This window comes from Durio zibethinus, chromosome 16 (assembly GCF_047325235.1).
Source record: "Durio zibethinus cultivar Kanyao isolate XHJ-2024 chromosome 16, ASM4732523v1, whole genome shotgun sequence".
NCBI lineage: Eukaryota > Viridiplantae > Streptophyta > Magnoliopsida > Malvales > Malvaceae > Durio > Durio zibethinus.
The window spans coordinates 25,362,733-25,380,641 of record NC_143177.1 but is presented as its reverse complement, the minus strand read 5'-3'; the positions used below and the strand labels follow the sequence as shown (position 1 = coordinate 25,380,641).

Sequence of the window (17,909 nt, the reverse complement as noted above, 5' to 3'; positions counted from 1 at the left end):
TTGGGTTGGTAAGGGCGTGATGATTTGAGAAATGAATATTTGGCAATAAATACGGAACGGAAGGATCTTGGTGAAACTTGGAACCAAAGAAAGTGTCAGAGATGGATGGTAGTGTGTCTGAAATCAATGTAGCATCAACAAACCCACTTGTTAAAGGATCCAAGATTTAATAGAGTCGATTTTACTTTAAAAAGATAATATTTATGAAAATTGAAAGGAGACACCGCAAACGACTCCGGAGCTCCAATAGCCCAATAAGAATTACAACTAGGAAACAACCTAAAGGCCCGAAAACCAACTCAATTAAAGCCCATCTCAAGCTAAAATGAATTGGGAAACATGGGCCCAAAGATATGAATCACTAGTGTTATCCAAATCTAATTGTGATTTTTTTAATATTTTTTAACACTAACTTAATCAGAAGTGCATTTCTCCTATTACCTGAAACATTAAAAAAAAAAAAAAAAAAAAAAACCAGCCTCTCTTCCCAAAATCAACAAAGGTTGCAAGATCAGCATCATCTTAATTGACGTCAAAAAGTATGCTTGGATGTCATAATCTAACTCCTACCTCTCTTCCCAATCCAATGAAAACGAAACAAACTAACTTTAACCCTACGTTCCTAGCTTCCTACTCCTCCAATTTGAAAATTACGTAAACCAACTTAGTGATTTTTTATTATTATTTGGAAAACTATTCGATGAACTATTGTATTTATGTTATCATTTTCAATTGAAACACTTGTTTAATTATTCTTTCTTATTTCTTATTTCACCTAAATCAAATTTTGCACAAATGCTCTGTTGATTATAAGAAATAAACACTAAAAGAATTAATATACCCTCATTTAAATTTATCTTTCATGTATCACAAAATTGTAAAAATGCCCGATCCCTCTTTCTTTTTCTTTTTCTTTTTTTTTTTTTTCCTTACTTGAACTGTCGGTAACTACTGCTTAGCTGTTAGTGCCATAAGCTGACAGTTTACACGTGGCATACTTCCCATTGGTAGAAATAACTACCTGTTGTTTTTTTCTTTTTCTTTTTTTTATCATGTCTTTGAAGCAAAACCTTAAAACACTACACGACGCATATAAAAGCCGCGCCTCACCTTGTTATTTGCTGTTTACTGTCAGCAAACGAAACTAGCGACTCAATTCAATATTTTCCTTTACTTTCCAGAGAAAATTAGCAACGAAATTTGTTGTTTTAGAAAATTTTCTCGGAAAAGTTTTTAGTTTGACACCAAGAAGATGAAGAAAAAGTCCAATTTGTATGGTAAAATGAGTGAAAGCTCAAATAATAAGACTTCGTTGTCTTCCACGTCCATAGAAGAAGAAATGGAGTGGGAAATGAGACCCGGAGGGATGCTGGTGCAAAAGAGAACCCAGAACGCTAACTTTCCTGCCCCTGTTATTGGCTTACGCGTTGCTTATGGGGCGGCGCGTTATGAGATCTCCGTGAACTCTCGAGCGACTTTCGGTAACATATAACCGGATCTACTTAATTACTTATATTTTTCTTCCTTGGATTTTCATTTTCCTTTACTTTCTTTTAGATGGTTATTTGTTTGGTTGCCGAGAAAGTAGGGAGAAAATAATGGCAATGGGGAATGCAGTTGTTGTTGAGTTTAGTTGCTGCTTTTACTGTTACATGGGGGTTGCATGATTGTTTAAGATCCCTACCTTTTTCCCTCCTTCATTACTCCAACATTAAACACTTCCTAATATTCTAACCCCTATACAAAATTACGTAATTTTATTTCTTGATTACTATTAGTAGTAATGATTAAGAATGGTAAAATTGACGTGGGAGTTGGCGGTGGACAAACAGGGGAGGTCAAGAAGCTTATAACAGCAGAAACTGGGTTACAAGCGGGAGAGCAGAAAGTGATATTCAAAGGAAAAGAGAGAGAAAACAGTGAGTATTTGGACATGTGCGGAGTCAAAGACCGATCAAAAGTAATAGTGATGGAGGACCCAGCAAGCATAGAGCGAAGGTTCATCCAGATGCGCAGAAACGCCAAGATCCAGTCCGCATATCGCGCCATCAATGACGTCTCCATGGAAGCTGATAAGCTGGCGGACCAAGTAAGCAAATGCCTTTTTCATTTTCTTCTTAATTTCATAATGATCCCATATCAATTATCATTTATATATAGTATGATAATATATTATTTTATACATTTATAGCATGTTAGATGCATAAAATTATGAGTAAGATAGGATATAAATAATATTAGATTAAATAATATTATCCTATAAATATAACAAAGTTAAATAAGTTCTATATATGTTTGTTAATGCAACGAGAATATGGATGGAGAGAGCAAACAAAGAACCTGGGAGTGTGGAGTGGACAGCTAAAGTGAGTCATGGCTCATGATCAAATACCAGGATCTGGATGATATGAAAATACAGATGGGGTTGTCAGTTATGATTACGTTTAAAATCTGGACCCTCAGGCGGTGCACCGCTCCTGCATGCAATTATATTTGTACTGTGTCAACTAAAAGCTGAAATAAACCCTGGTCACTAATTGCCGCCATTTTAGGAGGTTTGGTTGTTTAGGGTCCATGGCCCATCATCTTATGTTCACTTACTTGCCCCATCATGTTCCTTTGATTTTTCTAGTGACGTTGCCACGGACTCACAGTTCAGACTCAATTTTAGGCTTAGCCGGAAGAATCCTTGCTTTTAATTTCCTCGTAAATAGAAAACATGAATAAATTATTTTACATCTGCATTAGTTTTTTTTTTTTTTTTTAATTCTAGTTTGGTCATAGGTTTCTGAAATCGAAAAATCGATCTCCAATGGAGTTAAGGTGCCGGAGGTTCAAATCACGACACTAATTGAGATGTTCATGAGACAAGCAATCAAGCTAGACAACATTGCTGCTGAGGGAGATGCTTTTGCCCAGAAAAATTTGCAGGTACCTGAATTTTGGTTCTTGTTTCTATCAAATGAACAGAAATTTCAGTTAGTTCGAACACTTGTTAGAAAAACACTAAGCTGTTATATTCAGGTTCTACTGCTACCCTAAAATTGTCTTGTAATTGAAATCTACGGCTTTGTTTTCCAGGGCAAGAAAGTTCAGAAATGTGTTGAAACCCTTGACACGTTGAAGATATCAAATGCTAGAGTAAAGCCTGTGATTGTCACAACCAAATGGGAGTCTTTTGACCCTTCTCCGGCCATTGATCAATGGGAAATTTTTGACTGATCCAATGATCCTTTTCTTACCGTCCATTTTCATTCTTTTTCCACCTTTATATCTAGCTAGCTCAAGATGGACATGATGAAACGAGCTATCTATAATATAATCTAGTTGTGCTTGTATCACCAAATCTTGTTCTTTATTTATATTTTACTTCTAGTTTACTTGTATCACCAAATGTTGTTCTATATTTCTTACTGGTAAAATGTTGGATAGTCTTATTTGTGTTGATTCTATATATTCAAATACTAATATACAGAGATGAAGGTGAATATTCAAACATGAATTAATGCAGAGTTGGCTCCCTTGCACTGGCCCCATTCACACTAATCTTGAAATGGATTTACATTTTTGAAAGATGGAATCTGGTATTGTTTTCTCGGTTTGTTAATCAGTATCAGTAAGCAATTCAGCATTATTAAGTCACTAGTTTTACATTTAATTTTTCAGAGCTTGGTTGAGTTAATTAATTGTGTAAACCTTTGCTAATTAACTAGTAGATGAAGGTCAAATTTTGATGCCATTCATGGACTGTTTAAGGCCGGTTAATCGTATTGGTTAACACAAATACTTTCTATAAATCATCTGTTTGCCTTGTCTGCAATGGAATTAATATGGCAATCATTGTTTCGGGGTATTAGACGGTGCCCATATGGCTGCAAAACCTTGTAAAGAACACCATTTCTAGCCTCTTGAGCGTTGGACCTGAAATGGATCCACTTTAAATAACAGAAATTCCAACCCAAGTTAATAAATTTAGCCTTGAAAAAGAATTTCTTTCGTGGGTTATTAAAATTCGAAATTGAGATTTGAAAAAGAATTTACAGTCCTTTTGTAAAGTGCCGTACCGACGTCGAGGTATGCTTCATTATTGATTTCCAGTCCTTTTTAGATTATCCATTTCTTAAATTGTTTACTTGTTCTTAGTAAGATTAATAGTGCTATCTCTTTGAATGAGGATTGAGACCAGCAATTTACTTTGTTTGGTTATTCATTTTTGTATTCTTTGCTACGAATCAAACAATACAGTTTCAACTGATAATGCATTTTAGTTATTTGGTTATTTTAACCAATTATGTGTATTAATTTTTACTTTGATTTGTTGAAACAAGAAGCAATTAGCAAGAACTTATAATCAAATGGAATTATCTACAAGCTTCAATTGCTTGGCTGTTTTCATTTTTCAACGCTATTTCTTCATATTTTTGCTGTAGAGGTTCGTCTGGCTCCTCACATGGATAACTTGGTTAGAAAAGCATGGAAGCTGTTACAGGTTTCAATATTTTTTCTCACTCAGAGCTCGCCTCTGGATAAACCAGCAGGTAATATAGGCAGACATTCATTTATGACAAGATATCATAACATTTATCTTCTTTATTGGATAAGGCACATGAATAGACAGGAATATATTTTGACCCTTATATGTAGTTTGAAAGTTTCCCGTCATCTTCCTTTCCTTTTTGTGTATTACAGATGATGAAAAGCAAGTTGAAAACGATCTCAAGTGAAAGAGTGGATAATCAGGGAGCAACAAAAAGAAGAGGATCAAGGGTGGTCAAATCAACAGAAAATTCTGATCGAATTTTTGTGAAGCCTTCTTTTCTTACCAACAAAAGGGTTCAAGTACCGCCATATCCTCTTTCCGAAACACCTATGCTGTTCGCAAACCTTGGAAGTGGATCGGTTGAAAGCACCGAGGTTGAATCTAAAAGGAGCTCAGTAATTCCAAAGGAGAGTTACATTCTAAGATATAGAGGAGAACCGACACTTTCACCCTTTTTCTGGTTGAGGGAGGAAGATATAGAGAAGCCAAGTCAGCTTACTGATGGAGATCAATGTGTGCATGTAACACCACCTGAAGTTCACTCTTTCAGTGGTATGAAGGATTCTCTAAAGTAAGTGTTCAATTGCTTACGCCAGCTAATTACATTTCCTGAAATTATCTATAGAAATGTCTAAGTAATTTTATATATTTAATAATAACATATACATCTTACTTTTTTTGTTCATAAACTTGGTTTTGATTTATGCCAGATTTTTATTTTACTTAGCTGCTTCTGTTCTCTAACATTTTAATGACTTACTGTTGATTTGAAAAAATATTATGTCCCTTGAAGATGTTCAGACAAATGAACTTTGTAACACTATGATCTTGTAATGGCCTGAAAACTTTTTTTCTTACGTCTCTCTAAAATCATGTAGGAGGTGCATGGAAACACTGATCATGTGAATCTTTTTGATAGCGAAATGTTTGAATGAACACATAGAGCTCGTTCTCCAGAGCTTCTTTCAAGTCCTGTTAAATTGCAGGTAATAATAATCTCATTTTAAATACCCCACCTAAAAAGCTATTTTGCATTCTTTTTCTTTATTTTTTGTGGCCAACTTTTTATCATGTTTTGGTCATTCTAATTTACCATTATTACAAACAAGATGCAGCTTGCTGACACTGATGAACCAGCACTACAGGGTGCAAATACAGTCGAACCCAGTGCAAATAATGGCACATGCATGACAACTAGACATGATGCTTCAGAAGATATGCTGCCTAATATAGCATCTTCCAGAACCACGTCTATTAATAATAAGATTAGGAGTCATAAGTCCAGGGAAATGGGTAGGAAACATAGAAAAACAGCCCAAAAGAAGATAGTTGAAAGAACTAGCAGTCATGTTTCCAGAGATCATGCTGATCCAGGAAAAGTATCTGAAGGTTTTAATCAAAAGCAAGCAGCTGACCACAGTGGCCGTTCTTCATATCTGGCTAAGACTAGGAAGAATTGTAAGGTGGCTGGGTTGAATCACGATGAAACTGAACCAATAGTATCACATATTTCTGCTGCCTCAGGAAAGGCAGAAACTCCTAATCAGGATGATACAAATATATTTAACAAGTTGCCTGCCAGTGTCGGTGAGGAAAAATGTAGTGATGGATATGAGAATTTGAGGATGCAAAGAAGATGCAGGAGGATCACTGCCTGGTGCCAAATGAAATCTTGTTCAAAGTCAAAGAAACAAAAACTAAGTTTGGCTGAGGTTGATATTCCTGAAGAAGCTTCAACCGTTCACAATCAGACAAATGAGAAGATGATTCCACTGAAGTCCTCTTTTCCCATTCGCGTAGCTTATGACAAGGGTTCCAAACAGTTCAGTGAAGGATCAATCAAACATGCTGGGGATGTAAAGTTTGAAAAGCAAAAAAAATTTAAGTTGTAAGAAAAAGATGAAAGTTTCTTTTAGTGGCGACATGAAAAATTGGTTGACTGAAGACCACCAGCAGGGAAATCCTAAAGTTTCTACAGATAGGTTAACTAAAAAGGTTCAAGGCATTCCCATTGTTGGATTGGAATTTCAGATGGTTCAACAGTAAAGAAGCTTACTCTAGCAATTGGAGTGCCCTTGCGCACATGTGAGACTGTTAGGAATAGAACACAATGTGCTTTCTCTCTTTCTACAGAAGATTCTGAGGTTAGACCTTTGGTTATATCAAGTGCTTCCTCCCAACTAGAACAGCTTATCTTTTCTATCAATTGCCGAAGCTTATTTGCTAAACAAAATTGCAGGCTTCAGGAGAGATGGTTCATTACTATGATGGCAGGCCTGTTCCTCTAGATTACAGTGGTGGTTTCAAGGTCATACATTCACACAAGAACTGCAGTGAATGGTAAAAGAGTTTGTATTCAATAAATTGTCTTTCATTTTAGAGTCTTCAATTAAACAATTTTGATTTGTTGATATAGTATTATTTGAAAAATGTTTGCAGGGCCCCTAATGTTTATTTTGAAAATGATAAGGCAATCAACCTTGAAGTTGAATTATCCAGAAGTCATAAAATAAAATTCTCCTGTTGTGGCCTCAGTGCAGCATTGGGCTGTTATGAAAAGAGTTGCCACAAGAGTTTTCATGTTCCTTGTGCAAAATTAGTCTCACAATGCCGGTGGGATACTGTAACTATTCTGCAGATTGAACTGCTTTCTGTACTTGATATGATAATTTCTTTTGTTTTTGTAAAGTTAACACACAATATTTCTTGTTAATGTGTTTATTTATTTTTTTGAATCTCTGCAATAGGAGAACTTTGTAATGCTATGCCCTCTTCATGCCTCTTCTAGTTGCCTAATGAAAATTGAGAATCTCCAGAAAGCAGAAAAAGACGTGTTTTGAGAGGGTATGCAGAACTTTCATTGCGTTATTGTACATCAGAATACTAAGAAATTATCAGCGTCGTCTACCAAAAACCAAAAATTTATGTGATATTTTGACTGCTATTTTGTTTCCGAAAGATATTGAAACAGGGCAGGCTTCTTGAATGAATCCTGAAAATGATGCTTGCAAGTGTATGTTCACACTGAAGCTACCTGCTGCGTATTTGATTTTGTTCTGACAATTTTTATTGACAACAATATTCTTTGCAGCAATCATAGCTTTTTGATGGGTCTAAGTTCTATGTGATAAGAGATTTTGAACCTTCTTATAGGGGATATCATTCTGCATAGAAAACCCATTTCAGGTTATCAGGAAGCCCCATTATCCGGTTCCCCTATATCTTCAACTTTCATAATTTACAGCGTGGAATTGCCTGGTAAGTGTGATCCCAGCAAGAAGCCTATGCTTGTAAGCCGCAGCAATCTGTTGCGGAAGCACTGGCAAGTTCAACAGGAGCCAAAGCAGTAAGCGATTCATGGGTTTTGAACTCCATTTCTGCATGCAAATTGCAAAGTCTTGGTGAATGATGATATAGATTATTATAGAACGATTCTTTCTTTTTTTAAATGTCTAAACAGTTCTGTACTCTGTAGATTGTATTGTACATGTGCAATATGGCCTCTACTAATAATAGATTTTATTCATAGCTCGGCAGGTACGATGATTGTGGCCAGAAAATGAATTTGTTATCAAAATATTAACTGTCTTAAGTGTAGAGCTACTTAAGCACCAACAATACACTCATGTAATAAATTTTCTTGCTAGTTGGACGAGAAAATCAGAACTGTTCTATTAGCATATAGCAGAATAAAATTATGCAAAATCTGTAAATCACAATATGATAGCGAGGCAGCAAAAGTTAGAGTTTACTGATTCTCTTCAAGGAAAAAATGTAAAGATTATGATGAATTGAATGTACGATCTATGATTTGATTGAAATCAATTGGCATCACAACAATATCTGTCGTAGGATAAGGAGTCAAGTTATTAATAGAAAGAGCTTATAAAAGCAACATGAAGTATATGTTTGTAGAACCCTTTTGATTCCAAGATGAGATGGGAAAATAACAAAATTTGGGGCTCAAGCAAGCTCCTAAAAGAAAACTGAACTAATTAGTCAATGTAATAATTCCAAAAAGGAATAATTCTTGAATTGGCAGATCTATCAAACCTTCTTATACTGGACTAGGAAAGGAGACATACCCGTACTAGCATTGATCTCAGTTTCTGGTGCTCTTCTTTTGCATGTGATTTGAAATCTTCATGTTGAAACTCTGGAAAATACACTCTAATTCTGAAATTTCCTTTTCAATATCTGATTTCTGTACTTCTTTTGTTGCCAACTGCTGCTTGAGTCCATGTATTAGTTCAAGCCCTGCTGCTACTTCAACCTCCATTTCCTCCATTGTTGTTCGAATTCCTATATTTTCCTCTTTTGCATCTTTATATTTCCTCGTTAAGGATCTATAACCGTCAAGGGACTTCGACAGTTGCTCCGAAAGTGCCTTGTTTCGCTCTTGAAGGGAAGCATAGATTCCCTCCTGATGAGTCTCTCCACCATACTTGTTATCTCTATGGTCTGCGGCGCAATCTCGTACTTTATCCAACAATGTCTCGTTTTGTGCTTTGAGGTTATTGATGAGTTCCTCCATTCCATTCAATTCTTGAACTTTTTTACGAAGTTCTGATGCCATAATTTCCTTCTCCTTTCCCAAGCTACTACACAGTGCTTCAAGGCTCTTCCTTGCTGAACTGCTTGAATGCAGCTCTCTCCTCAACTTCTCTTTCTCATCAATTACAACAACATCAGCAGACTTCTTGTCCCTTGGGGCACGGTGTGGTCTTAGATCTGTGTTGCAGCGCCTAAACTCCTTTAAACTTTTGCCAACTGGTGGAGAATATTTTTGGATCCGTGTCCTAACATCGTCTAGGATGGTGATCATGCCAGCAACCCTTTGCATTCTCCGTTCATCAAGGTCATCAATGCTGGCGTGGCTTTGTTCGTGGATTAATTTCAGAAGTAGCTTTACATTTGCAGCAATTCCTAAGAAGGAAATTCAAGAAAAATCCGCATATATATACATATATGAATAATCATCATCATGTATGTATACATAAATGTAATTAAGTCGAGAAAATAAAAGATAGAAGGATATATACCTTCGAAAGTAATGTCTAGATTAGTTGGCACTTCACTATGGGAAGAAGTTGCTATTTCAGGAGAAGAAAATACTCTACCGCCACGGTTGATCATCTTCAAATTGGCAGAGAAAAGCTAGGTACGAGGATATGATTTTGTATATGAGATTTACTACTAGTAAACTGGGCTGAGTCAGAGCTGGAGGTGTTCTAATTATGAGTAATTATATATATGTTTAAGTTGAGGGATCCAAAAGAGAGAGACTGCGTTTGCAATCTCTCCTTTGCCATTGATGATTGATCCTGGTCTTTGCCTGTAATCTTATTCTATGAATATCTTTAGCGGAAGCTAATTCTGGGAATGGTTGGTTTTTGGTTGTAAAATATTATGCGTAATTAATGCTGATTGCTTTGACCTTTTCATTTCATTGGCCGTTGGGTTTGCTTTGACTTCCTGCCTCTTACCTGTTCTTCTTTTTGTCTTTTTCTTTAATGAGATCAGAATGACATTTTTTTCGTACTTGTTACGACATAATTACACAATTTAGATAACATTTGATTTGAGTGTAAGATGATTGATATAATTAGAAACAAAGTTAGATTAGGTTCTTTTATTGTTTTTAGTATTTGGAGAGACAGAGAGAGTGAAGAAGAAGATCCTGTTTGATGAAGTCTTGGATTTGACAAGCAGCAAGCATAGGAAGCGGAATGGAGGAAATTAAAGCATGGTGGTTGGCAGATGGCGGTAGGGGTGATCTTATGATCCACATGCTTGATGCATGCATGGGAAGAGGGTTGCCTTATTAATTCTGTCTAAATTTTTGTACTAATAATTCTCTTCCTCATCATTATAGGAATTATAAGACACAGAAAATCAAGTATTCCCTATTGTTTTGGTTCATGGGGGAGAGACTAGTGAGTGATTGAACTCTTACAAAATTTGTTTCCTTGGATGTGCAGCTGTGAAATGATATTCCCATTAATAATGCCCATGCATGCACTGCACAGCTGTAGTATCAAGAGTAAAGAAAGCGTCATGGTCTGAGTTTCTCTAGTAGAACTTCATTTTGACCAAAATCCAAATATAAAATTAGTGGTTGTTGCCAGCATTCATGTGGGTGTTTCCAACACAGCTACGTGCCATTCAATCTACCACGTGAGCCCCCGAAATCATTGCCTGCTCATCACTCGCCATACATTAATTTTTTGTTACTGCTAATTAAATTTCTACTATTTTTCATCACTTATACGTTAATCTCAAGATTCTGAATCTTGTTGCTTCACAGTAACACCATCCCCTTTCTTTCCCACCCATGTGTTCTTTTTCTTTTTTTTTTTTTTATATTTATAAAAATTAACGACTTAAAAAATCATTAGCAATTGCAAGTATTATAAGTAGTAGATTGGAACGTGGGGTACCAAATAACATTAATGGTATTAAGCATCCAACTTAAAATCAATTAACGGTAAGTAAAAGAATCAACTTGAATGTAAAACTATAGTATATTTGATATTCATTAGACGTATGATAACTTACTTTAACAACTGTCAAAACTGGAATGAAATCAGGCAAAAAAACAAAACTCCAGATGGTCTAGCTGTTTCCATGCAATATCTCGTTATGCACTCTTTAATGGAGAAGCGAAATGGCCACCATCATGAAATCGGTCATCTTTAGGGACTTGAAGACACCTCTGTTAAAGAGGCCATAATGTTCCCAACTACTGATTCTGGAAAAGTCAAAAGGATTGAATGATGATAAAATATTAAGGGAATCCAAGATTTATATAGTTAAATATTACCTAGGCCTGAGTATGCAAGGTTCTCAAATACTTAAATATTGCTATTACAACATAGGAACCTCATAATATTTGTGGAGATCTCATTCCGATTATGCTTTAATTCATCTAACTCTACATTTCCAAGCATCCATCCATTCCACCATAAAAACCTTGACTTATACTTCGACAAAGGAGTTGCTGCCGAAACATCAGATCTGCAAAACATATATATATATATATATATATGTATATAAAGAAAGACACACAATTACTTGAACACTGTAAGCATAAAAGAAAATGAACAATGTATACGAATACGGTGAACATACCCGCATGCAGCATAGAGGCACTTTCCATAGCCTGTATATGAGAGCAGCAAAAATATGATAACTCTATGAAATAGAGTTATTTAGATTTATTTTTAGTGTTTAAATGAGTTAAATTTGCTTAGTTCTTTGCTAAATAAGATTTTTTTTTTCCTACTAACGTGCTTAATTTGTTATGTTTATAGGAAATTTTGAACAAAAGATTGAATTTTAGTGAATCTTTGAAGAAAAGATTAGAAGGGGAAAATGGAAATTTCCTTTAGCTATTGGGTCTTGCCTTTTGGGATCGAAACAATAATGAAGTTTCACCTCGGAAAGGCTCACCTGATCAGCCCAATGATTTATGCTGATGGCCTCACCAATAATACATTTTGAGGAAAATGGCTCTAAAGGAGGCCGAACGCATTATGACTACATCGTAGGCTCGTTTTCAATTTTAAGACTGGCTCGCCTGGCCCCAGCCCATCTCGTTCTGAATCCACAAATTATAAAAAAAAAAAAAAAAAATTAAAATACCCTTAAAATTATTCTAATGCGTCGGAAAAAAATAATAACCAAAACTCTAGTATTACTCTTCAACTGAGATTTCGAAAAGAATTAAATTGGTGAATTAAATGAAATTGTAATTTGCTTTTACTCTCGTCCATATAAATAACATAAATCATTTTAGACAAAACAAAAACTTTTCTTGTGTTAAACAATATGGTCTTTAACTCTTCATGTTCCTTAAAAAGATTTATTTGTTGTTCCCTTTGGAACGGATGCCATATTTTGTAAAACATGTTTTATTTTTTAATGCACTTTGAATACATGACGATATAGTTGAGAATGCTACAAAAATATCATGAGAATAATAAAAGCAATGTTCCAAAGATGCGACTGAGGTTCCCATCAAGGCTGTGGGGAGCGCCCGACCACCAACTTCCGAGTGCCCTCTCTTTGTTCGCGATTGGTTTAAACTTAATAATAAGGCTTACCTTTTATTTAAAGCCCATGTGCCCTTATATTTTTCAGTCTATTCTTGTTCTTTCATTTCATTCCCATTGCTTTCATTGCAGTCATACTAATTATATTCATTCTAATCAACTTCATCACTACCCTATCCTTAATTAATTATATTAGTCATCTTTAATTTTTAATTGTCTTTTAGACAAAAATCAATATAAAACCTTAATTATTTTGAGTCTTTTGAGATATTTTTATCTGAGAGTTCATAATAATAGATAAAATGTTTCATATAGATTATGTCCTTTTCACCTGGTCTAAGGCATGTCAGAATTCAGCCTATCGCTTGACTCGTCTTTGTGCCCTTTTATTTTGTTCCCAATGTTGGTAGAGACTAGAGAGGGAAAACAAGGGAAAAATCACTTGAAATTTTATGAATTTTTTCTTTTTCTTTTTTGCTGAATGATCACCTGGGAATCATTATTTTCTAAAAAGTAGTAATATTCTTGCATTGAAGTACTATAGCTTTCATGTCATTGACGTGACAAAGTGAGTTTTGATACATTTCTTTTTTATTATTATTAATTATGTTGATTTAATTTCTCAGAAACATGAGAGGAAATACATCGAAATCGTATATATACACTCTCGGGACTTTGGGGGCCAGCCATGGACATAGGATACTCAGCCAGCTGGACGTAGCTGGATTTTGAGAGGGGAGATTTAGTTGGCTAGTAATGATTGGTTTAAGCATTATTTTTTATTCAGATATTTTATTTGCTTTATTTTACGAAAATTATAGTAAGCATTGATTTTAAACTTACCACCAAAAAGAGAATGTGGAGAGAATGAAAAAGATATCACCTGCATGCTTATAATATGTTCCCATGCCATGCATGCTACCAAACCCTGCAAATTCTTTTTAGAAGCAGCAGTGGGTTAGCTACCTAGTGATGCTGCTTAATTATTAAACAGCTTTTCTTCTAGCTCCATCAAAGTGAGGGCCAATCTTCATGTTAAAGAAACTTATACTTTAAACCTTGATAACTAAGCTTATTACTAATATATAATTGGATTCCTCAATGAAATAAACCCTTCTGTACCAATTCTAGCAATGGAACATTTCAAGTTAGATTGAATAATTAAGAAAAGCTGTTGTGTCCTTCCCTTTGCATTTTTATTTTTTTTTTTGGTTTAGGGTTACGTAATGTGCTATTGGCATTTGCGAGATCTAAAATTTAGAGCATTTCAAGAAATATATATGAGAAAGTTTTGGTTCCTTTTAATGTTTACATGTAACTGCTCCATGGATGGCTAAAATCTCATGAATAAATGTGCTTAATAACCAAATTCTAATTATAAATTGATGTTTGTGAGACAGAATCTAGCAGTTAGATGTGTAACCACTAATTATTCTAATTATAAAGTCGAGCAGACATAGAAAGCAACTAAGAACAGCAAACGGAGACATCAGGCTTTCTTTCTTTTCTTTTCTTTTTTTCACATTTTTACCATACCAAGAAAGGGAAACTTGGATTCGATCCCCACAAATTTTCTTTTCTATTTTTGGGTTGTTCATGATACAGTCATCTGTCATCGTTATAATTTTTTTTTGAAGTTTCAACCTTCAAAACTGAGTTTTGTACTAAATTAGTATCATAAATCTGAACCCCATATTATCATATATTAAGTTGATATCATGACTTTCAACTAATGTTGATTAAATTATTTCATGTTGAAGAGGAGTTTGGTCTGAGGTGAACATAACTTGTCCGATTGTCGGCCTATCAAAACAGCGGGAATATTGGTGAAGTGCTTACTATCAACTTCACTTTTTTTTTTATTTTAATTTTATCATTACTTGCTTGTTTCCTTTGCCCTGCAATATTAATTGATTTTCATTACCATATAGTAATTCATAAACGTTAATATATGCTTTCGTTACTTCCACTTTATGATAATAAAACTACTCGATCTTGGTCCTGCTTGTTATACTTTTAATTGATGAACATAGATTTTAAAGTTTAATTTTGTTAATTCGTACAACCATTTTTAAAAATTAACATTTAATAAGTTTAAATTTTAAAATATTAACACTTATAAATCCTTCCCACATTCTCTAGTTCCAACTCTTTTTGTATTTAAAAAAAAAAATCAATAAAATCTTAGTGGATGCATTGACTTCTCACAATTAATTAGTTTAGACCACACATTAAGAATTGAGATCCACATGTTTGAGCTTTAAGAATAGATTATATAATTATGAAATCAGTAGCATACATTTTTCTAACTCAAAAATTATTAAGTGGAAAGTTATAGTCTTTTGGATTCGCCAAAGAAAACGAAAAATTAATAATCCTATGGTAATGTTATAAGAGACAGAGAAATATATATTATACTCTATATGAATGCATCTTCTGCAGTGGGTTTAGTTATTAATGAAGGGAATTTATTAGCAATGTATGATACTGTCTTAAGAATACATGACAGGAGACGACAAATCAAATACTGTGTGTTTTGCGTTATTGTCTTATTCCCTGGAAAACAGATTGATTTCGCTTTAAAGTTTTAAAGATTTTGGTACAGTAATAAGCAGGAAGATTGGAAACAGACATGGCTGAAATTTGAATTTAGTTTATAAAAAGAGATCAGTAGTGCAAATGCTTCCAAAAAAAAATAATTAATCCAACCTTTAATGCAGTCAAGTGCCAAGCACATTTCACAACATTGGATGCCAAATCTTTCTTGTAATCTCAGTGATCACTTTGAGTTCAAGGTTAATTTTTTCAGGTCTTCAAATAATTATTGACAACTTGGTTATTAATCATATGAAGAGCGGAAAGAAGGCTTGAGAAAATGCCAAACTAGGAAAAAAAAAAAATTTTACCAATTCGGAGCTATTGATTTACATGTGATTTCCAATGCTTGATTTCAGAGTTTTGGGCCCCTTTCATTTTTCCGCTCCTACAGCATCAAATCAAGCCTTAATTAATTATATAGATCATCATCTTGTCTACCCTACCAGCCCCGATACTATAATTATTGGTTTCTCTCTGTTGTTTATGATCATTAATATCAACATGACATGATTGGCGCTTTATCATATGATCTACCCTGCCTCAAATCTATTCATAGCACATTCTTTTGGTTTTTCAATCTGAAACCAGATTGCCATGCCTTCCTTCCACCAGGTGTATCACTTGGCCCATTGTTCACAGGTTTCCCTGTTTTGACTTTAAATTTGGACCACTTCTTGTTCTTCCATGCCATGCCATTGTCGGTGGTGTTTATTTGAGATTGTCCATATTTTACAGTATTGAAGGATTGGTATCTTGAATCATATTATTCTTTATGGAATATTAAACAAAATATTATAGCTAATAATAATAAATTTAGTTATATTAAACATTTGATTTTATTATTGACACATGATCCTCTTGCGAAGAGAATAAGACTTGAAAATTTCTTTTTCGAATGAATAAGGGTGCCCAGATTCAAGTTTTGGAGAATTCTCATCTGATGGTACTCTTAATTAGGCATAGGCACAGCACAGCAGCTCCACTTTGTTGCACTTTATGCTGGCCTTTTCCAAGGCACCCAATGCTCAATTCCCTAATAAACTTTATTCATGGGGCCCTTTTTTGCATCAATTTCAAAATTTTCTATCTACCCCAAAGTTTTGAGAATATAAATAGTATGAAATATAAATAAAAAAATGATGTTAGGCTTTTAGTTTTTGTTTGGTAGGAAAAATTTTTAAAAAAAATTACTAAATTTTATAATCACTTTTTTTTATTATTTTATGGTTTAATTAAAACATTTGAATTAACAAATTTCTATTTTTATTTTTTTAGCAAGCAAAGTTAGGAAAGCAAGGTCTTAGGACTTGTTCCTTTCAATGGGACCCCGGAAGTCCCATCAAAGGGTCGGGACCTTAACTGTTGCAACCCCAGCCTTTGCTCCCAATCTGACGGACATGTCATGCAAGCACTGTTTTATTTGGCCACGTGGGTTTTAACACTAACAGTCATGCTTCTCTTTGGTTATATTGCTTTCTTCAATTATTTGTTAAAAATGATAATTCCAAACTTGTCAAATTTTCTTGCAATTTGCTTATACAATAACAAAAACGCCAGCTGTGACCCGACAGGTTTGCTTTTAGATTCAGGTAAATAATTTGTTTCGTGAAATATTTATTAAGCGAAAAATCACTAAAGAAATGGAAAAAAAATCATATTAATAATTGAAACACCGATCTAAACATGCCATGAAAAGATATTAAAGAGTAAAAACATGGCATGAGGAAAATGAGCAAATAAGGTAGAGTGTGTCATTCAGAAAAATAATTGAAATTGTACGTGAGTAAAAAAAAAAAAAAAAACAAAAGTAGTTGTCTGAATTGCATGCAGTTAAGATGGGGTGTTTTGTCTCCTAAATTCTTCTACGTTCGAAACAAGGTAGCAAAGCTACTTTAGGCCTCCTATGGTTGGAATTCAAGTGGATCATAATTCATATATTATGACATGTTCATTTCTGTTTCTGTCCTCAGCAAGGTACGGCTCTAACTTCTCCTATCTTCCATCCATTGTCCAAACCCTTTTTTTTTTTTTTTTTTCATTCTCTGAATCATTGTCCAACCCAAAATCCAAAACCCAAAACACATAGCATGTGTTAGATTTACAATTGACGTTGAAAAGTCTCATAAGTTTTCATCACTAATATATCCAATAATAATAATAATAATTTGCAAATCAATGTCAAAAGATGGAAAGAGTGAATATTAAAAAGATGTTGAACGCACAATTTTACAAAGGGAGTCAATCTGAAATTTGCTCGCTTAAAGTCTTTGGGGAAAAAAAGCTGTAAAGAATGATTATTCTTTAAACCCCAATTTGAAGTTTTGACAATTAAGGATGAAATGTACCATGTTGTGAATTAATTGAAGTAGGGGTAATCTCGGCAATGCCCTGGAAAGCTTCACGGAAGCTGTCAAAGCAGTGGAACCGCACGCGGTTTAAAATTCCAAAGCGAAGAAACAAGTGTCGTCAGTAGTGGAAGAAAAAACATTTTCTAGTACCAGTAGTAAAACGCAACCTGTGCCACATGACGAACACCCGCACGTGCCTGTAACACAACGTCATCATATGTAAACAGCAAAATCTCCATTTTCACCACCCACCTCCTTTTTCTTTAACCATGGTTAAAACCCTGAACCATTAACCGCGATTTGTTGCTTCCCTGATCGCCTCCGTACATTCACCAGCATAAATACTCCCACCTAGCTCACTCATTTCTT

At 34.5% G+C, this 17,909-nt stretch overlaps 2 protein-coding genes and 1 pseudogene across 2 annotated transcripts; 2 read left to right on the top strand and 1 right to left on the bottom strand.

The window, feature by feature from the left end:
• Positions 1–1,117: 1,117 nt before the first annotated feature.
• On the top strand, positions 1,118–3,446 carry LOC111298788 (BAG family molecular chaperone regulator 3-like). Its single transcript, XM_022893517.2, has 4 exons — positions 1,118–1,481; positions 1,833–2,089; positions 2,785–2,931; positions 3,082–3,446. The coding sequence occupies exons 1-4, from the start codon at positions 1,253–1,255 to the stop codon at positions 3,220–3,222; spliced, it is 774 nt and encodes a 257-aa protein (XP_022749252.2). The 5' UTR covers positions 1,118–1,252; the 3' UTR covers positions 3,223–3,446.
• Positions 3,447–3,574: 128 nt separating this feature from the next.
• LOC111298441 (protein BREAST CANCER SUSCEPTIBILITY 1 homolog) lies at positions 3,575–7,427 on the top strand (annotated as a pseudogene).
• Positions 7,401–9,866, bottom strand: LOC111298440 (uncharacterized). Its single transcript, XM_089745042.1, has 3 exons — positions 9,583–9,866; positions 8,626–9,466; positions 7,401–7,917 (listed from the first exon to the last, which is right to left on the bottom strand). The coding sequence occupies exons 1-2, from the start codon at positions 9,674–9,676 to the stop codon at positions 8,643–8,645; spliced, it is 918 nt and encodes a 305-aa protein (XP_089601168.1). The 5' UTR covers positions 9,677–9,866; the 3' UTR covers positions 7,401–7,917; positions 8,626–8,642.
• Positions 9,867–17,909: the final 8,043 nt, after the last annotated feature.